At 58.2% G+C, this 21,387-nt stretch overlaps 1 protein-coding gene across 3 annotated transcripts in view; it reads left to right on the forward strand.

Annotated features, from left to right (window-relative positions):
- KCNN1 (potassium calcium-activated channel subfamily N member 1) overlaps positions 1-20,840 on the forward strand; it is a 65,653-nt gene extending 44,813 nt beyond the window's left edge. For all 3 annotated transcript variants that reach the window (XM_075902761.1, XM_075902760.1, XM_075902762.1), the window contains exons 7-11: positions 9,715-9,856; positions 10,462-10,572; positions 11,949-12,076; positions 17,793-17,862; positions 18,420-20,840. In XM_075902761.1, coding sequence (XP_075758876.1) covers positions 9,715-9,856; positions 10,462-10,572; positions 11,949-12,076; positions 17,793-17,862; positions 18,420-18,704 — 736 coding nt within the window. In that variant the 3' untranslated portion in view covers positions 18,705-20,840. The remainder of the gene's footprint in view (positions 1-9,714; positions 9,857-10,461; positions 10,573-11,948; positions 12,077-17,792; positions 17,863-18,419) is intronic.
- The last annotated feature ends 547 nt before the right edge of the window (positions 20,841-21,387 follow it).

Below are 21,387 nucleotides of genomic sequence, written 5' to 3' on the forward strand. Positions count from 1 at the left end.
CCCTGCAGCGCTCAGGCCAAGAGAGGGTCTGTTAACCCCTCAGGACAGAGGTGGGGAACCTACGGCCCGGGGCCAGATCCGGCCCCCGGCTTGCCTGGATGCAGCCCCCTAAGGCTCAGGGCTCCCCCCCCAGCATTGGGGAGCCTGCACTGGCGCCCTGTGCCCCTAACAGGTAAGCATCCCCCTTCATCACTGAGACCCTGCACCCCCTCCTCTCCTGCACCCCACCTCTCACCCCAGCCCACCCCTGCACCCCTTCCTCTCCTGCACCCTCCCTCCAGGACCCCACACCTCAAACCTGCTTCCAGGCAGCCCCCTCCCACACACAGAACCCCTCACTTTTGGCCCCACTGCAAAGCCTAGAGGGTCCCATGAAATCGACTAGCCCAGGTCCCCTTAGGCTCTGGTGTGCGAGGGGAAAAGTCTTTCTGCTTCTCAGTCGAGGGCCACGGCAGTGACTTTTTTTTTGCTTCTCACTTTTCTGCGGCCCCTGACCCAGAAAGGGCCCCCTGCCCCCGCTTTCCAGTGCGGGAGTTGCTGGGTTAGGGACCCTGCCCTCTCCTCACTCCAGACCCGACAGGCCTTCGCCAGGACAGCAAACTCCGATCCGGACCTCCTGGCCCTTTTGGCCTCCCAGGCTGGTATTTCCCTAGCTCCTCTGGGCTTTGCATCAGCTCTGTCCTGTGCCTGGGACACATCGTTGCTGAGTTTGGCTCCAGCCCTGGCTGCATAAACCCAGATGACACCCAGCCTGGAAAATCCATGTCTACACAACATTCCTGTTCCTTCCTCTAGCGCCTTCCATTGGGGGATCTCCGAGTGCTGTTCACGGGGGACTCCTCACAACCTTCCCGGGGAAACAAATCCCCCATTGGACAGATGGGGAAACTGAGGCACGGAACAAGGCGGAGACTCGCCTGGGACCGCACAGGCAGCCAGTGGCCATGCCAGGAATAGAACCCGGGAGTTCTCACGCTCTCTGCCATTGAAAGGGAACCAAAAAAAAAAAAAGGTGAAAATGCTTCTATAAAGCAGCCGTTCGTGGGGCTCCGATTTATTACCAAACACTCAAGCAATCTGGATATGGGGCTGAGGCGGATAGATCCATAAAGCACGACTCAACCCACGGCTGGAGCCATAAAACCGGGAAGAGAATGAAGACGCTTCCGGGGGCTGGGCAAGAAACAGCTTCTCCTCGCTCTTAATCAGTGAGGGTTTGGCTCAATTGTCACCCAAGGCCTTTTGCTCGGCGCCCAGTGTGTCTGCTGCTCGGCGTGTCTCCGCCATTAGCAGCGCAAGTCAAATGCGCGTAGAGTCCCAGGAGCCGTCCCTGCACACAAGTGGGGAGATGGTGCTAGCGAGCAAGTGAAAGGCAGAGATGGAGGAAGACTCTGAGGCTGTGTCCAGACTCGGGGTTTTTTTCGGGAAAAGTAGCCTTTTTCCGAAAAAACTTCACCTGCGTCTAGACTGCAGTCGCGTTCTTTCGAAATTAAATCGAAAGAACGCGGCTTTTCTTTCGACGGCGGTAAACCTCATTTCACGAGGAAGAACGCCTTCTTTTGAAAGTGCTTCTTTCGAAAGAAGGCGTTCTTGAATGTAAATAGGGCTTCTTCGAAAGAGAGCATCTAGACTCACTGGGTGCTTTCTTTCAAAAAAGCGGCTTGCTCTTTCGAAAGTTCCGCGTGCAGTCTAGACGCTCTCTTTCGAAAGAGGCTTGCAGTCTAGACATAGCCTGAGAAAGAAAGAAAGAAAGAAAGAAAGAAAGAAAGAAAGAAAGAAAGAAAGAAAGAAAGAAAGAAAGAAAGAAAGAAAGAAAGAAAGAAAGAAAAAGAGAGGGAGAGAGGGAGAGAGGGAGGGAGCAAGCAAGAAAGAAAATGGGAGAATGAGCCGGTGTCTTCCTTCTGTGCCAGCCGAGTTCTAAAGCAGGCCCACTTAACGCAGACAGAAATCCAACGGGATGATACCACTTAAATCCCAGGTGTGCCCAGGGATGTAAAGTGGGAGTGAATTGGTACCTAGGTTTTGATCAGGCCTGACTTTTCCCCCCTAGCAAACCTGGCCCTCTTCTGCTGTCGACTTCCTCCCGCGGCTGTCTCTGGCCGGGCTTGGCTCAGGGATGCTGCTTTTTCAAGAGCCCCCTGTCTTCCCTTAGCTCCCCTCCCCCATCGCCACGTTAGCCAGAGAGGGGCGGGGTGAGGGGGGTGAGATTCACAGCTCCGTGTCTCCATCCTAGCTTCTCCAGCATCCGCTCATCCATCCAGGCGCCTCAGGGGGATCCCCCTGCTACCTCCAGATTCTGTTTTTTTTACCCATAACGCTTCACCACCTCATCGCCTTTCCGCCAAGAGACAAGCCGCCTTTTTCCCATAGCGCTTCATTCCCGCAGCTTCCCTCCCCACCGCGGTTCCAAGCCAAACTTTCAAAGGTTCCCTCGACCCTTTCTGCACCCCCCCTTGGAGAGCGAATGCATGAGCCGGGGGGCCGGGGAGGACCGGGGCATGTCTGACGGTAGGGAGCTGGGTGGGGTAGGAAGATCTGCCTGAGGAACGCAGCAGTCCTAAATTCCAAGTCTCATATTGCTTGAATCTGATCTCTGACGGGTTTGGGTCTCTCTCTCTCTCTCTCTCTCTCTCTCTCTCTCTCTCTCTTTCTCCCCTTGTTTCCTCCCCTGCATGTGTCTGACAAGTCTGGCAAGATCTGCAACACTGCTCTGTGTCGGTGATTTGGGTCTGGGTTTTTACCACCCCAGTCCACCTCTTCCACCTCCTGGGTCATTTTTTTCCGGGGTTCACTCTTTTGGTTTTCTCTCTGTGAAATTCTGCACTCAGAGTTTCATGGCCGGGCGGACGACTCAAACAGAAGCATTTGGTGTTAACTCATTAGATCAGGGGCCAGATGCGGCCCGGGGGCCAGTTCCGGCCCACCTGACACTCTGATCCGGATTGCATCTGGCTGCTTTCTATGTACATCCTGCTGCCCATGCCATCCAATTTCCAGAGGGTAGCTCTGGCAGCAGGATCCTATTTAAATGGCTCCCGGCTACGGGCGCCACCCTGTCAGGGGCCAGAGCTCTGAGCCCTTTAAATAGCAGCAGCAACCTCGGGCAGCTGCCAGGCAACGCGGTAGTAGGGCGGCCAGGAGCCACGATCCCTTTGCTGTGTTTTTATTCCAAAGCCTCTGGCTCCAGAGAACTCTGGAGGGAGACTAGTTCCCAGCCCCGCCCCTTGTTCCATAGGCCACGCCCCTTCTGACATAGGCCACGCCCTTTCTGGGAGGAGGGGAGCCAGGCCGTGACTAGTACCAAAATTCAGTAAGTGGTGCCCCTGTGAAAATTATTCCCCCTCCCCGCATTAGATGCTGGTTTAATAAGAACACGGCCCCCGGAATGGTCTCTCCTTGATGTTCAGACACAACTGGGCAGGAGAGAGCCACCCTGGGAGTTCCCGTTGCTCTCAGAAGCCGTTCATTTCCCTAAGGATGCCGTTCAGTCCAGCGCAGGAGCCTGGGCCAGGCCCACAAACCCCTTGCATCCCACGTAAGCCCCTAAGCACAGGGCTTGAGTCCCGTCTAGAAGTCTCGTGCTGGAGCGAGTCTCCCCATCTCCTATGTCATGCCCAGCCTGGGCCGAATGGACGTGGCCCAAAGGCCTCCACCCCAGCACAGGTGACGGGCGGAAGGAAATCAGCTGAGACGTGGGCCCAGGGCGGGGGTGTTCTCGCACCTCCCCGGCAGAGCTGTGACCAGGTGACTCACGAAACACTCGGCTGGCCCAAACTCAAGCAAATCCGCCAGGGCTTGCGGCGAGGTCTCCTCTGCCGGCCGGCTTGGCGTGAGGGGAGGCCAAAATTCGGGACCTTTCTCCAGACCTGAAGGGGGCTCTGAAATGTTTCCTTTTGCGCTGCTGGGATGCTCCCGGCTGGGCGGAGAAGGGGGGGTCCCACCAGGAATGGCCCCGTCTTGGGGCGTTTCCCTCCGGAAGAATCTCAGAGTTTTGATCTCTCGAGATCTCAGAGATTTTCATATCACGGGGATGTACCTGACTGCAAACTTAGCGAGGCAGAGCCCCCCAGGTGTGTGGCGTCAGCTGGTGTGTCTGGATTCAGTAGCGTTTGAGGGCTCTTGGGTTCTGTCCCCGGCTTGGCCATCAACTCCTTCCTTGATCCAGGCTGCCCCCCGTGTGCCTCAGTTTCCCTAGCTGTAAACCGGGCTATTGCCGATCTGTTGGGGCGGTTGTAAGACTATTAATTTTCACGTGCTTTGAGATCCTCGGGGAAAGATGCAGACAGGCCGAGCTATTCTTCATTGATCCCTCCAGGTCCGTGGGAGACTTGAAATCTCTGCTGAGCTTCGCAGAGGGCACGGGTAACAGGCAAAGCTCTTTCCTTCGCCTTCATGCCACCTTTCAGATGTTTTGCTCCCCCGCCCCCGCCGATTTCTGTTGTCCCCGGTTCAGAGCCCTCCGTAAACTGTCACGGCGAAGCCCCTAGGAGGTTGTACCGTGCGTGGCTTTCTCTCCTCTCTGCAAATGCTGGAAGAAAAGGTCCCTGACGAAAGGCATGTGGCTGTGTCCTGCGTGTGCATCTCACTTACACGCCACCTCCGTGTCGGGTTGATTTGTAACGCCTGGGCTTCCCCTCACACCCGGATGGCTCGTTTCACTCTGCACTCACGGGGGGGGGGGGCTCCCCTGTTCCCAGGGTGGTCCCCCCCGGGGTTGTGAAGGGTCTGTACATGAATGTGCTGTCACCATTTATCTTCATCCAACAAGTCAGCCCCCCCGGGGGCAGCAGTGCGGGCTGGCAGAGCAAAGGCAACGGGTCACTCCTCAGTGGTGAGCAAGAGTCTCCGTCCAACTCACCGGCACGGGAAAGGGGCAGGTGCCAAGTGTGATTTTGGCCGAGGGGGGTTCAACTGCAGAGCCGCATTATCCTGTCTACTGAGAGGAGGAAAAGGCCTTTTCCCATCTGCTACGCTTTACGGGGAAATTCAACCCCACATGATGTGACGGCGCGTTGGGGTTTTCCCGTCTCCTGCACCCCCGTAGTGGCAGAGACAGACTCCACCAGCCAGTGGAACAGAGGGAGTTTATTGCTTCTCCAGGATACAGCCCAGCACAGATGTCATCTGGTTCCAGGTAGGCCTAGGATGCCTCAGCCCCCCTTGGGATGGGGGAGACTGGGCCCCTAAATCCCAGCCCCCTTCCCTTGGCTGTCTCCTCCACGATCCCAGACAGAAACTAACTAACTCTCTTCCAGCCCTGCCCCCCAGCCAGGGGCGGCATCCCACCTTCCTTTGTTTCTCTCCCTGGGGGGTAGCTGGTCAGACAGGTTTGGAGCCCCCTTTGCATAATGACTCACCCCTTGCCCTGCTGGGTCGTGCTACAGACAGCAGAGGTCGCCCACAGCCCCAGCAAGTTACCCCCCACTACGTCACACATGGCTTCTGGCCTTGATCTTAGCTGAGCAATTTGGAGATTGGGTTTCCTTGGAACCAAGGCTCCTTTATCCCTGGCTGGGGGTATAAAGGGGCACAAACGAAGTTTAATTAATAGAATCCTAGAACCCTAGCACAGGAGGGTCCTCCAGAGGTCATCCAGTCCTGTCCAGTCTCCTGCCCGCACACCAGGACCAAGCACCATCTAGATCTGTGGTTCCCAAACTTTTCGGCGTCACGCCCCCCTTCTTGATTTTTGAAAAAACCTTCACACGCCCCCCTCTGCCAAAAATAAAGCAGCAAAACTTGTTGAGGAAAAAGAAAGGAACTGAGCGAGGCAGCAAAACTTGATGGGGGGGGAGGCTGGGTCACCTCGTGCCCCCCCTGGAATTTCTTCACGCCCCCCCCAGTTTGGGAACCCATGATCTAGATCAGTGTTTCCCGATTGGTGCTCCGGGGCACCCTGGGGATCCGTGAAGTGAAAGCAAGGGTTCCATGAAGAGCCGGAACCCCCCCACCCTCGTTAAAGAGACAGAGCCATGGCGAGGGCTTTTTTTTTTTTTGGTCAATGAAACACGGCAGGGGCCTTTTTTTTTTAAAGGCAACTCTAGGGGTTCCATGGCCAAATAAAATTGGGAAACAGTGATCTAGATTATCCCTGACAGGTGTCTGTCCAACCTGCTCTTAACTATCTCCAATGAGATTCCACAACCCCCCTAGGCAATTTATTCCAGTGTTTAATTCCCTGGCAGTTAGGAAGTTTTTCCTAATGTCCTTCCTTCTGACAAACAGAGGCTGACAGTCTTTGATGGACCTGTCCTCCATGAATGTCTCTAGCTCTTTTTTGAACCCTGTTCAAGTCCTGGCCTTCACCACATCCTCCGGCGAGGAGTTCCACAGGTTGACTGTGCGCTGCATGAAGAAAAACATCCGTTGGTTTGTTTTAAACCCTGCTGCTGAGTCATTTCATTGGGTGACCCCTCATTCTTGTGTGATAGGAACAAGTCAAGGATGTTTCCTTATTCGCTTTCTCTGCACCTCTATGATTTTATAGACCTTGATTCTATCCCCCCTTAATCTCCTTTTTTCTAAGCTGAAAAGTCCCCGTCTTTTTCATCTCGCTTCATAGAGCAGCCGCTCCAAACTCCTCATCGGCTACATCTACACTACAGGCGTCTTGCGCAAGAAGATATGCAAATACGGCATGGCAATGAATATCGCTGCGCCTCATTTGCATACCTAATGAGCCGCCATTTTGTGCAAGGGGTTTTTGCGCAAGAAGGAGCTGTCTACACGGCTCCTTCTTGCGCAACCCCCCCCTGAAAATAAGTGGCAGAACGGCTCTTGCGCAAAGGTCCCTTGCGCAAAAATGGCAGCTCATTAGGTATGCAAATGAGGCACGTCTCATTTGCATATCTTCTTGCGCAAGAATGTGCAATGTAGACGTAGCCCTCGTGTTTGGTGCCCTTTTCTGAACCTTTGCCCAATGCCAAGAGATCTCTTTCGAGATGAGGCGACCCCGTTGGCTGGTGGCGTCTCCCTGCGCCAAGGTCCCCCCTCGCTCTCCCCAGTTGCTTGCTGCACTCAGACCCAGCCTAACTCAACCTCCAGCCCCCCTAGGCTGTTTCTCCGGCCCCCCGGGCACTGGTAACTTCAGCCCGGCTCCCTGGGCTGTTTCTCCAGCCCCCCGGGCGCTGGTAACTTCAGCCTGGCTCCCTGGGCTGTTTCTCCGGCTCCCTGGGCTCTGGTAACTTCAGCCTGGCTCCCTGGGCTGTTTCTCCAGCCCCCTGGGCTCTGGTAACTTCAGCCCGGCTCCCTGGGCTGTTTCTCCGGCCCCCTGGGCTCTGGTAACTTCAGCCTCCAGCCCCCCTAGGCTGTTTCTCTGGCCCCCTGGGCTCTGGTAACTTCAGCCCGGCTCCCTGGGCTGTTTCTCCGGCCCCCCAGGCTCTGGTAACTTCAGCCCGGCTCCCTGGGCTGTTTCTCTGGCCCCCTCTGCCTGGCAGGGCTTGGCCCCATTCAATCTGACCCAGGCAAGTCCAGTTCACGTGGAGGATGGGAACCAACCCCCCCCCCCCCACACACACACCCGCTTCCTTACTCCGGCCCTTGAGTTTGGCCTCTCCTGTCTCAGAGGTTTGCTCTCCTATTGACCCTTTCCCTGCCTTTTGGCCTTGGGGCTAGCCAGCCAAAAACCCCACTGATTTCCATAGGGGGTCTCCTGTCCCCTGCCATCAGCATCCAGAGCACACGGGCAGGAGAGGCCCGGCAGGAAATTTTCACAAAGCCTCCACCTTCTAAATTCCTAGAGTCTAAGGCCAGGCGGGACCTTCGTGGGTGGACCACGTGTGTCACACGGGGAGGGGAGGGCATGTGAATGAACACGCCCACGTGTGTGCACGTGGCACGCGCGCCTGCTTGCTGTCGCACACACCGACCCATGCCTCCGGGGGAGCCTTGAGGCATCGGAGTGACTCGTGCCCGGAGAGGGAATTCCAGTGGAGCCGGGCCCGGGGGGTGGAGCCGTGGGTGCGTGTGCTGGAGACAGAGCCTTCGGGAAGGATGTGGGCGCAGCCATCCCTAGCCGTGACTGTGGGTGCGATGGAGAGGCGGGCCTCTGGGTGTGCGCCTGTGTGCACGCGTGCAAGGGCAGTCGTGTGTCACACTCACACCGACTGCCCTGAAAATGCTCACTCAGAGAGAATGTCTCCCCGCGAGCCTGACAAATTCACCAGCTGCTTTCAGCCCAGTGTGCCGTGGCCTCGGGACCGCAGCCTGCAGGGACCTTCACCTTCCAGAAGGCAGGAAAGGCCCGTAGCTCCCATTCAGATCCCAGCAGAAATTTCTTGGCCAAACGCATCTGCCACTCTAAAACCCCTGGCCTGCCTTGAGGGGCAGGGCTGGGCTGGGGCCATTTCTCTTTTCGAATCATCTCCGGTTTTTAAGGCAGATTCCATCCCCCCTCGGCAGAGACCAGGGAAATCTGAGACATGGGACCGGGGCCCGGCAGCCACGGGGAGAATTGTGAGAATTGTTGCCCGTTTTGAAACCTAGATCCACACCCGCCTCCCCCGGGAAACCCCAGGCAGCCTGGAGTCTGGGCAGCTTGGAGCCAGCTCTCCGGCCGGAGCAATGGGCAAACCCCTGCTGTAAGTCTCAGCAAGTGCAGATCATGGGTCCCTTCTGCACCGGTTTTATTCTGACTCGCCGTGTTTGTTACCGCCAGGGTAGAATCGTAGGACACGAGAGCAGGGAGAGACCTCGAGGGGTCATCGAGTCCAGTCCCCTGCCCTCCCGGCAGGACCCAGCACCGTCTAGACCAGGGGTCTCCAAACTTTTCAGCCCGAGGGCCGCATTAACTATCAAACAGCAGTTCGGGGGCCGAGTACACACTTGAGGTCCAAATAAAAAACAATCAAAACATGGATGTTGTTTTTAATTATTTATTTAATATTATTTTATTCAGTTATTATTTAATAACACATTCATACACTACACATGAACACCTGTATTAGTGTGAATGGTGAAATTGTTTCCTGGATGCCAAAATAGCAGACATTTCTGGCTTTAGATTTAGAAAAAGTAAGCAGCGAATAAGGTTTTGCAATGTAATGATCGGTTGGAAAACATAACGCACTACTGTGTGCCTCTATTTTAATTCGGTAAAAACATAATGTCCACGTAAGCGGCGGCTGATCTTGGCAGGATACACGTAAATTTCCGTATTTTTTTTTCCGTAGACAAAAAGGTCTCCACGGGCCGGATGAGAGGGCCTCGGCCCGCGGGCCGTAGTTTGGAGACCCCTGGTCTAGACCATCCCTGCCAGGCGTCTGTCCAACCTGCTCTTAACTATCTCTAGCGATGGAGACTCCACAACCCCCCTGGGCAACTTATTCCAGGGTTTCACCCCCCTGACAGGCAGGAAGTTTTTCCTCATGTCCAGCCTCAACCTCCCTCGCTGCAATTTAGGAGAAGGAGTCCCCGTTGCGCTAGCACCGCACAGACCAAAGCCGTGCCCAGCCCCTGCCCTGGGAAACCTCCAATCCAAATAAAGAGTCGCCCTGTTGTCCCGGTGCAGCGATTCAGGCCCGGGATTTCGCCGCCAGCCTCCCGCCCGCATGGCCTGCCGCCAAGCCCCGTGACAGCCCCCGGCGGTGGCCCGTGTTGGATTAAGATCTGATGAGTGACTCTGAAATGCTCGTGCCGGGGGGTGCGTCCGCGACCGCGCCGGGAGGGAGAGAAGGGGCCGGACAGCCCTTGACCCATGTCATTGCCCCTCGGCAGGTATCACGACAAGCAGGAAGTGACCAGCAATTTCTTGGGGGCGATGTGGTTAATTTCAATCACGTTTCTCTCCATCGGCTACGGCGACATGGTGCCGCACACCTACTGCGGGAAGGGGGTGTGCCTACTCACGGGCATCATGGTAAGCCCCCTGTCCGCCAGGCGGAAACCAGCTCTGCAGACAGGTGGCAGTGGTCCCTCGAATCTTGTCCATCCATGGACGGATCTGCTTCCCACCAATGTGCGGAATAAATGTTGTGATGTGCACCCAGGCATGTGTGGATGTGCACCACCAGGAGAAACACAAAGCTAGCCGTGGGCACTCTGCTAACCAGCGGGGCAGTGTTGGGATTTCTCGAGCGGCCACACGAGCGCCCAGCGTGCAGGGAACACCGACAGGCGGTGTGGCTGCTTTTCTCACCACTCCCTTAGCCGGCAGCTGTAGTAAGCTGTTACTCTCTCTGAAAGACCAGCCACAAAGAGACCAAGATGAGACATGTGAGCACAGGCGAAAGACCCTGTTTCTCACTACCGGCTGCCATGAACAGTGTGGGTTCCCCCAGCACATTCCCGGGGTCCCTGCAAACGTTCCAGGTGCCCAGGTGATCCCCACGCTGTGCCCTTCTGAAAGTCCAGTGGGGGTGCTGGCACCCCCTCTCCTTAGCTCTAGCCCCCACTGGTCCTCTCCCCCCTCTCCCGGTAGCTGGAGTTTTGCTTTACCCTCACCCCTTCTTGTTTTCGTCCCAGGGCGCTGGCTGTACAGCTCTGGTTGTGGCTGTCGTGGCCCGGAAGCTGGAGCTCACCAAAGCTGAAAAACACGTGCACAATTTTATGATGGACACGCAGTTATCAAAGCGGGTAAGAAATCTCCCTTTCTCCCCTACATCTGCTCCTTCCCCCACTGGCCCGGCTCTCCTCCGCCCCACCAACTCCAGCCCTGTTCTGGGGGGGGGGGGAGGAGGGGGTGAAATTCAGCCCTGGGAAACAGGGATGGGGTTGAAGTGGGTCTGGTGTGGTGTCTAGGCTCTCTCTGCCCGGGGCGGCTTCTTCCTACCGATGGCTCAAAACATGACCCTTGCCCAATTGACTTGACTGCCTGTGATGTAGCGGGGACTATATTCATGCTCTGAAGCTGCAGGGGGTAGCCGAGTTGTGTTGTTTGTGATTCCACTGTCCTGTGCAGTTCTGCAGGAACTTTGTGTGGGGGGGGGGCGTGCCTCAGTTTCCCTGGGCACTGCAACACCATCCGGATGAGGAAGGGAAGGCTGGGTACAACTCGCTGTGCAAGTATGTTCAGTCTCTCAAGTCCTGAGGACCAGGTGACCACAGATAACCCCTTGGGCCCGGGAATCTGAACAAAGGAAGGGGCAGTTGCTGGGTGTGTGAGTTAGATTTTTGGCTGGCTTAGGGAGAAGGGAGTCTAGTTGGCTTGGGGGGCCGGTCAGAGATAGATCCCCGCTATCCCCAAGATGGAATGCACTGAATGCTCCTGGTTCCTGTAACAAGTCTGAGCTATGCTGTGTCCCTGTCGATGAATAAACCTTCTGTTCTACTTGCCGGTTGCGGATGCGGGGTGCAGGGCCCGGTGACTCCCCCCCGCTCTGTGACACTACCGGTGACTCCCGTATTTATTGTCCCCCGCTCCGTGACACTACCGGTGACTCCCGTATTTATTGTCCCCCGCTCCGTGACACTACCGGTGATTACCGTATTTATTGTTCCCCGCTCCGTGACACTACCGGTGACTCCCGTATTTATTGTCCCCCGCTCCGTGACACTACCGGTGACTCCCGTATTTATTGTTCCCCGCTCCGTGACACTACCGGTGACTCCCGTATTTATTGTCCCCCGCTCCGTGACACTACCGGTGATTACCGTATTTATTGTTCCCCGCTCCGTGACACTACCGGTGACTCCCGTATTTATTGTCCCCCGCTCCGTGACACTACCGGTGACTCCCGTATTTATTGTCCCCCGCTCCGTGACACTACCGGTGACTCCCGTATTTATTGTCCCCCGCTCCGTGACACTACCGGTGACTACCGTATTTATTGTCCCCCGCTCCGTGACACTACCGGTGATTACCGTATTTATTGTTCCCCGCTCCGTGACACTACCGGTGACTCCCGTATTTATTGTACCCCGCTCCATGACACTACCGGTGACGCCTGTATTTATTGTTCCTCGCTCCGTGACACTACCGGTGATTACCGTATTTATTTCTGTTTCCCCAGGTGAAAAATGCTGCTGCCAACGTACTCAGGGAAACGTGGCTCATCTACAAATACACCAAGCTGGTGAAGAAGATTGACCATGCCAAAGTTCGGAAACACCAGCGTAAGTTCCTCCAAGCCATCCATCAGTAAGTCTAACACCTTTACCTGCTTCGTATTTGGTTCCCCTCCGGAGTTTCCAGCGGTGAGGCTGGGGGAGCAAAGGGAAGGGGGGAGATGAATCGGGGCAGGCGTGAAAACGAGCCAGCTGACCTTTGTAACGTTCCAAAATTTGGACAGAAAAGGTCGACATGTTGAGGGTTTTTTAAAGATTGTGGCGAGAGCACGAGAGACTTTTTTCTTACCGTTTCAAATACGGCCAGCAAAGTTCATCCACATTTCATATTTGGCCAAAATCACGATATCAGAGTTTGATGTCATCAAATTTCAGGTCAAAATTCCAAAATTTTCCCAGCAAAAGTGAAAGTTTTGGACCCAAAACAACACCATACAACCTTCGCCAATTGCTTTATTTCCGTTTTTTCAACCAACTTAGCAGGTCGTTGCAAGGTTCAGATTCTAGCAAAAAAAACTTCTCCTGCGCTTGCAGCTTGATTAAAAATGGCATCGTAACTTTGAGGCAAAAATGAGATCAAAGGTGGTTGAAATTTCCAGTTTTCCAGCGTTTCAACCATCGACGGATTTCTACACGTGGCCCTTTTCCCCGTCCTGTTTTTCCAACCGACTGGACTGACGCTTTTCTAATGTTGAGATTTCTGACCAAGCAAAGGGGAGAGAAAACCAAATTGGAAATGTTTTCCACCAATTTTCTTTCTTGGTTTTCCATGTGCTCCATTTAAAACAAATCCAGGCGCCATCCGTGGGATTTCGGTTTTTGATTGTAAACGTGTCTCTCTCCCTCCAATTCTCTTGACTCAAGGGGAATTCAACTTAGAATAAGCTGAGGATTCATTTGCAAGCTTTTGGGTTTCCTAGAAATCTCGTAGATGATTACCCGAATGGACACGCTGCAGACTACCCCTTGGGGGACCAGATGTGTCCACTCTGGGCCCGTGGACTCCCAGCCACGGCGCCAAATCAAGCTTTCAGCCACACCCACATCCAGCCCCTGTTCATCAACGCACTGCAGCATGTGCTTCCACGCTGGGCTGTCTCGGGGGCCTGACGCGCTCCCGTTCTGTGCGCTCCCTGCCTGGCCCCGTGGGCCGACGTTGAAATCCCGCCAGCCACGCACAGAACAGAGCGGGCACCGATGCGTTTTCCCCTGCTGGAGGGGCTCCACGGGGCAAAGATGCCAGCGTGATGCCCAGCGGGAGGGGCCCTCTTTGCCTTGGCTGGCGATTGCAGAACCGAGCTGCCAGCGGCTCTCTTGGCACCCACCGGTGGCCATCCTCCTGGGGCACCCACGGAGCTTCTGGGGGCACCACCTGGGGCATCCTCCTGGGGCGCCCACGGAGCCTGGGGAGCAGACCGTGCGTGCGAAGAGGAAGCTGCACGTAGAAAACCAGCCTGCAGGGATCCCACGCCGGGCCCCGGGAGCCCAGGGGCCCCACGGAAGAGGGTCCCCCACTGCCTGGCTGCCCAAACACTGGGCCCAGGCTGACACGGGACTTGCCCTCCCCCGCACCCACCCACAACCCCCCCCCCATGCTTCCCAGCGATGGGGGAGGGGCTCTGGGTGTACCTGGAACCAGGGAAGTGGGAGGTTAACCCAGTAACTAGAACAGGTGAGGCTTCCTGGCTCCGGATAACTGGCAGGGGCTGGTGTAGGAGCAGCTCCTCAACCCACTATGGGCAGGGGGCTGCCTCAGCCCCGCGGGGCCGCTGTGAACAGGGAGGCCCCCCCCTTTAACTGGTTAACCAGCTACATGGGATTTTACCTCCCTATTCGGAACACAGCGCTGAAGGAAAGGGGAGGGGCTGGGAGGGATGGCCGGGGGTCTGGCAGGGAGGGACCAAGGCCCTGGCACCAAGGAGCTAGCTCAGGGAAGAGGGGCCTGGGGTTTGATCCACCCCACACGGACTGTTAAGCAGCACGTGAAGGAGACTCGTGTGCGGGCACGTGTGTGTGCGCACGCATGTGCATGAGTGTGCATGTGTGTGCATGTGTGTGCACGTGCGTGTGCATGAGTGTGCATGTGTGTGCATGTGTGTGCACGTGCGTGTGCATGAGTGTGCATGTGTGTGCACGTGTGTGTGTGTGCGCGCATGTACATGAGTGTGCATGTGTTTGCACGTGTATGCGCGCACATGTGCATGAGTGTGCATGTGTGTGCATGCATATGTGTGCGTGTGCGTGTGTGTCTGTGTGCGCGTGCGTGTGTGTCTGTGTGTGCATGCATGTGCGAGAATGTAGGACTCTTGGGCACTTCGCAGCCACTCGGCCCTGACGTAGATGGAGCAGCCCCCCCAAGCCCAAGCCCAGCTGGCGTTTCAGCTGGTACCAGTCTGCAGCAGCCAGAGCCAGAGCCAGACTGCGGGGCAGTCGGGCCAAACCGGGCGAGCGGGCTAGAGACCAGACCGGAGCCGCGCTGCAGCTCCCACACCCGCCACCGCAGGGCCCCCTCGGCGTGCCAGGGCCGGCGGGGCCGAATCGAGGGGGGCCTCCCACCACTGCACCTCACTGCTGCGGTGCTGGTGCTCGCCGCCCCCCCTGCCCGCTGGAAGGTGGGGGCTGAGCCTGGCGCGGACGAGGCACCGGGGCCAGCAGCTGCCTGGGGAGGGAGCCCCAGCGTTTGATGGTCTGTGTCCCTTCAAACATGCTGGGAGCACCCTCGTACCGGGGCAGGACTCCTGGGTTCCATTGTCTGTGCAGCCTCAGGTGTGTCCCTCCATGCCTCAGTTTCCCCAGCTGTAAATTGGGGCTAAGCCTCACCTTTAAACAATTACCATCGATGGCGTGCACGGTGAGCTCCTTCGCGTCACGGGCGGCGGGTAATACAGGCAAGGGGAGGCGTTGCCTTCCCAAAACTGCCTATGTGCCCTGGCTGCTGGGACGGCTGGAGCCGGACGGCCCCCCCAGGTGGACAGGAAGAATTGGGCTGGGGTTGGGCGGAGCTTGGCTTGCGGAAGGGGCGGGGCTTGCTTTCCCCAGCTGGGCCGTCATCCGCCACATGTGGTTATTGTAACTGAGCCTCTGAGCTGTCGGCAGACTCACGGTTTGGCCTGAGAAATCCAGAGACCAAGGGGGATGTTGCACTAGGCCCTGGAGCACTAGAAAAGGGGGGTGACCCTGTGGCCTTCCCATAGGGTAACCCCAAAGCACCCATGTGGCTGGACAAACTCCGGGAGGCCTCGAGTCACCTGGCCCCCAGCTAAGCCGCATTGACTTGGAAACAGCGACGCTGACGGTTTCACAAGGGGTGCAGCGTCTCCCTTCCCTCCCTCCCAGGGCTGGACCCTTTCATCTCCAGCCCCCCAGGCTGCTCCGATGCGCCCGTCAGTCCCTTTCCTGGGCTCCCTTTGCTCCCTCCTCCCCCGCCGGGTTCATTTCACCAACACGCTCTGGTTTCCGCTCGCCACCCCGGGACGTGCAGCTCTGTCCTTTCGAAGCCTCTGCTTCTCTCGCAGTCTCTGTCCCCGTGGGCCCCGCGGCGCAGCCCCGACCTCAGCCTGCTGCACAGGAGGAATTTGAAAGGCCTGACACTAGTGTTCCCTCTAATTGGTTCCATCCATGTGCGGAATAAATGTTGCTCTGTGCACCGAGGCAGGTGCAGAGGTGCACCACCAGCAGACATGCTGCTGGCGGGAGGCGCACCTGAATCCCTCCTGGGCGGCTGCCCAAGCGCTCGGCTTACAGGGAACGCTGGTTGTCCTGGATGGAGACCCGGGGACCAAGGCGTGAAATGGCATCACTCTCCAGATCTGTGCAAGCAGGCCGGGCCCGTGTGTGAGGGGCTGGCGGGGCGTGGGGGGGGGCGGGGCGGGCCCTGGCTGGCAGGCCAGTGCGTGTTGTCTGTCCTGTGATTAAAACGTCTTGTGTTTTGTCTTTGTCTCGCCCCGCCCCCTCCAGAGCCCAGAAGTAAGTTGCCTCCGCGAGCGGCCAGTCTCTCGAATGCGGCCTGGTGTGGTGCATGGTTTTGCTGGGCACTCGGGCAATGCAGCCACCTCGGTCTAGCCTGGGAATCCATTGCCCGGGGGTAGGGGGATCCGCAGGGCCGACCTCCCACCTTGTGGCTCCATTCAGCAGCTTCCTAGGGCGTCTCTCCTGCTGGCGGGCGCGTGGCCGGAGGGAGCGGCAGCGTGGGGGTTCCTGCACCAGCTTCGATCTTGCTACCGCGGCGAAAACTGCCGGGACATCACTGCCGCACGGGCCAGCCCTGGGCTCAGCGGCCTCGTCGGCCCAGCGGCGCGTAGCCAGGCGCCCTGCGTTAGCGCAGAGCGGCCCGGCCGAGCCGCGGGCCCCCTCTGATCGCCGCGCGGGAGCCCGATTCCCGCGCTCGGGGACGTGGGCAGGGCGGTTCCGCCAGCGGGAGCCGCAGCCTCCCAGCCAGGGGCGAGCTGGGAACGGAGCCCCTTGGAGCCAGGAAACCTCTCCCCGTTGCTCCATGCCGCGCTGCGCTCCTGGACTCTAGAAAAGGCAGGGCTGGGTCCTCCAGCCCAGGGGCAGGGCTGGATCAGCCCCCGGAGGGCTCTTCCCGCCCTGTAATTCTGTGAATCTAGAGCTGCTTAGAACCCCTCGGGGCGCGGCGGAGGAGGGGTAAGGGGCAGGGTGTGACGGCGCGTTGGGGTTTTCCCGTCTCCTGCACCCCCGGAATGGCACGAACAGACTCCACCAGCCAGTAGAACAGAGGGAGTTTATTGCTTCTCCAGGATGCAGCACAGCACAGATGTAACTGGTCACAGGGCAGGCCTAGGATGCCTCAGCCCCCTTGAGATGGGGGAGCCTGGGCCCCTAAATCCCAGCCTGTTGCCTAGGCTGCTTCCTCCATGATCCCAGACAGAAACTAAGGACCGTCCCTTCCCCCAGCCAGGGGCGACATTCCACCTTCCTTTGTTCCTCTCCCTGGGGGGTAGCTGGTCGAACAGGCACCTCCCTGTCCCATCAGCTACTCGGCTGGGCCGTGGTACAGGCAGCAGCCAGTGGGGGTCACCCACAGCCCAAGCCCAGCCACCAGCAAGGTCCCCCCACTACGGCACACGGGGAGATGAGAATGGCCCAGGACAGCAAGGGGCAGAAGAGCAAGGTCCGGGGTGGGGGCGAGATGCCCCCATCTTTTTGGCTTCTCTGTGCAGCCTCAGGTGTGTCCCTCCATGCCTCAGTTTCCCCAGCTGTAAATTGGGGCAATGCCCGGCATCCCAGGATCAGGGCAGGGGAGAGAAGGCCACCCCGGGAGCTCACTGCAGAACAGGGGAGTCTGGGGATTGGAGGGGGGGCGCGCCCACAGTGAAAGCCCTTCTAAGCTGTGACATCGCGGGTGAGACTCATTCCCCTGCCTCCAGCCCCCGCTTTGAAGGGACCCCAGAACCCCATCTCTGCGCCCCAAATCACTGCCGGGCCCGTTCCCAGGACTGTCTGCATGGTCGGGGTTCTCTATGGCAGCCGTGTGGGTGCCCTCCTGTGCCCCATTTGGGTGCCCGGCACCCAGGGGTCCCCTTGCTCCCAAGCGCCCACAACGCCGGAGTGCTCGCCGGCTCCTGCGGCGTGGCCGTTCCAGGGGGTTAGTTCTCCAGGAGAGAGGGGATCGGCCGCCCACCCTGCGATCTGACTGCTGCATGTCTGTGTCTTGGGTCCCGCCCGCCGGGCTCCGGGACGCTGTGCATGGCGCTGGGGAGGCCGCCCCAGGCTCCGTTCTCCCCCGGCGGGACGGGGCCCACTGACCCTTGGCTCTTCTTTCGCTCTAGATTGAGGAGTGTGAAAATGGAGCAGCGGAAACTGAACGACCAGGCCAACACCCTGGTGGATTTGGCCAAGGTGAGATGCTGGGGGACGCCCGGCTGGAGCGCAGTGTGTGCAGCGGGGCTGAGGCCTAGTGGTGAGAGCACTGGCCGAGGGCCAGGACTCATGGCGTCTCTGCCTTGTTCTGGGAGGGGAGCGGAGGCTCATGGCTGAGGCTGCTAGGCAGGCATCCTGGGTTTTATTCCCAGCTCTGGGAGGGGCGCGAGGTCTGGGTTCCCCCCCCCCGGCTGCAGGAGGGGAGAAGGGTGTAGTGGTTAGAGCACAAGCTCGCCACTCAGGACTCCTGGGTTCTACCACCGGTGATAGGAGGGAAACAGGGTCTGGTGTCTTAGCGCAGATGGGGAGGTGTCAGGATCTCTGGGTTCTATCCCAGGTGATGGGAGGGCAGCGGAGTCTAGTGGTTAGAGTGAGGCGCTGGCAGTGAGGTTCTATTTCCAGCTCTCCACTGGGTCAGGGCCTGTCCCCTGGGTCGGTGTCCGAACCCGGGGGAGGGATCTCGGGGGCCCCGTCGAGACGGCGTCGGGCCTGAGCCCCTGTGCTCAGCGTCCGGCCTTGCCCCATCTCTCCGCCAGACCCAGACCATCATGTACGACATGATCTCCGAGCTGCAGGAGCGCAGCGAGGACCTGGAGAAACACCTCAGCGCCCTGGAGAGCAAGATCGACTCCCTGAGCCTCAGCCTGCACACCCTCCCGGGGCTCCTCCGCCAAGCCATCCGCCAGCATCAGGAGCTGGCCAAGAGCTGCACCCCCCGGGCCTGGCCCGTCTCCCGCGGCTCGGAGCGCTCCTCCTGCACGTCTGCCCGCCGGCGGACGTCTCCTTCCACCGCGCCCCACAGCTCATCGGACAGCGGGTGACGCTGGGTGCCGGGCCCGTGATTCTCTGGCCATTGTGTGGCTGATCCTGGTAGCTTTGTTCTGGAAAGCCCTGTACAGTTTGACTCCTGGAGTTCGTCATGCTGGAGTGAAGCGAGAGCTGCCGGCGGGGCCTGACCAGTAGGGATGACTGCCTTCGTCGCAGGGTGGAGAGAGGCGAGGGGCGGGGGATCCAAAGCGGCCCCCGATCCTCAGGACGAGGGAGCCCAGCTGCACGCAGCATGGGCATAGCTTGCATGGACCCTAGGTCGTGACAATGGGCCGTACAGCAGCAGCGTGGTTTAATGGTTAGAGCAGGACTCCTGGGATCTTTGGCAAGGACGTGGGGGGTGGAGCGGCAAGAGGAAGGGGATATGGGAACCAGAATTCTGGGTTCTGTTGGAAGGGGTCTAGTTCTGGCTCTGGGAAAGGCACGAAGGCATAATGGTTAGAGCTAGAGGGGCTGGAAGGAGGTGTTGTCTCCCAGTGAGAGCAGGGCAGGGACTAGGAGTCAGGACTTCCGGGGGAATCTCTCCCTGGTTCTTCCACTCGGTGACCTCAGCTTAGTCACTTCACCACTCCGTGCCTCAGTTTCCCCATCTGTAAAATGGTGGGGAGAATAACGCTAAACCGCTGGGAGGTTCCTGGGCTGCCACATGAAGCCGATACAGACTGTGAACAGGCCAGGCGCAGCTGGTCCCGCCTGGCCCGAAGACAAATGCCTCAGGGCCACTGTGCCACGCAGCCGGCGTGTGCGAGGATGGGTCTGAATCCAGCAGCGAATCGTGGAAGGAACAGGGTGGGTGAATGCCGGGAGCAGGTGGATGCAGCGCAATCTCCTGACTTTGCGGGGGGGGGGGGATTTAACTCGGAGCTGCCTGCCCCAACAGACCCACTAGAGCACTGCTGGGAGAGGGGTGGTAGGTGCAGGGGGCTGGCTTCTCCCCTGGAAACCTTAAATGAACTACGCAGTCTTCCCGTGAAGCCGCAGGATCAGGCGGGAATGGCTGCTGGGCAGGGAGATTGGGGGGCAGGGGAGGTGGGTGCCTGGCGGGGCGATGGGAAGGGGAAAGGGGGTGGATGCAGGAAATGGGGGTAAGTGTGAGACACCCCCCCAGTGAGTGGCTGGCTGTCAGCTGCATCTCAGCACCATCCACAAAGCCCAGGATGGCTGGGGCCCAAGAGGGACCAGACCAGGGGTGCCCCCCTGTCGTCTGCTCTAGGGGAGATGCTGGGGGAACAAAGCCATCACAGGGGTCAAAACCTCCCTGCCCCCCCCCCACCTCCCCAGCCATAATGCTGGACTCCAGCCAGCCCAAGCTGGGGGGCGGCTTCTCCAGCAGGGCCCGGGGGTGTCCGCATGGCCCCTCGTAGCATTGGAAACTCCGGGTCGTGATTGCATGTGGACCCTCCCAAAGGCCGAGGGGCTGGGGTGAGGTTGAGGGCTAAGGGGGCTGGTTCTGCCCCAGTGGACGAGTTCCCCCTCCAGGCCACACCGCCCAGCGATCCGGCGCCCTCTGGCTCGTTTTTATTCCGAATCCTAGCACCGGTGAGGTCGTTGACACAAGGCAACATCACGGGGGTAGCCCTGAGAGGCTGTTCTCTCTGTCCTGCTGCTCACCCCCCTTCTCTGGGTTTTGTGAATGGTCTCAACCCAGCTCTGATTTGAATAATAAGACACTCAGGGGATGCTCAGCCAATCACAGGCCTCCTCTGGATGAACGTTCTTTGAGGAGGATGCCTGGCGCAACAGACCGTTCCATTGTGATTTACCAAGGGGGGGGGGCATGCTTGGTCCCCATTGTCAAGGAAATGTTAAAGGTCTGGCAAAGGAGAGGCTTCGACACCATTGTTTGCACCAGGGCGCAGTCACGAGTAGCGGCGTTTCACGCCCGCTTTGCACTGGTGCAAAGGGCTGCGCAGCAGCACAAGGCCCTGGCCTCCGGCTTTACTCCAGTATGTGGGTTCTGATGGCAGAATCCAGGGAACTTTCAAAGAAACCCTTTTCCTCTGAAGCCAAACGTCAGACCCCGGCAGGAGTGGCGGGTGGGCAACGGGGTCTGGTCCTTTGTGACTTTTCCTTAGGAATATCCCATTTTTTAAAGGGGAAAATAAATAAATAAAGAGACCAGTGTCTGGCCCGGAGTTGTGTCTGCACGTCCTCGGTCTGCGGTGCGGCAAATGCTGTAATGTTTCTGAGATGCACGGGTTTCTTCTTTCTCTGGCTACTGAGTCAGTGTCTTAGCCTGGTCCTGAGAGATTGGTGATCTCCGAAGCGTCCAGTCTTGGGGGTACCTAGGTTCGGGGATTAGAAGACACCCCCATTGCGACTGGCCCCTGCAGAGGAAGGCAGCAACAGAGCTGAAGGAAAGCCAAAAGGCTGGCTCATCGCGTCTACACGGGGGAGTTATTTCGAAGTCACTCCCCTTATTTCGAAATCACAAGGTAAGTGTCCACACTGCCAGGCCTGTTATTTTGAAATAGTAACTCCTGCTTGTGAAGTACGGCTAAACGGTGGGGATCCCGAAATAGCTACCCCGCCTCTTTGAACCGCGTGCGTTATTTCAAAATATTCTTCAGAATAACAGGCGTGCTATTCCACAGTGTATCTGCCCACCTAGGGCCTCGCTTTAGAAATTGCTCCTCTTGTTACCTAAAGGGACAAGACACGTGGAGACCTCGGGGC

This window comes from Pelodiscus sinensis, chromosome 19 (assembly GCF_049634645.1).
Source record: "Pelodiscus sinensis isolate JC-2024 chromosome 19, ASM4963464v1, whole genome shotgun sequence".
NCBI classification, from domain to species: domain Eukaryota; kingdom Metazoa; phylum Chordata; order Testudines; family Trionychidae; genus Pelodiscus; species Pelodiscus sinensis.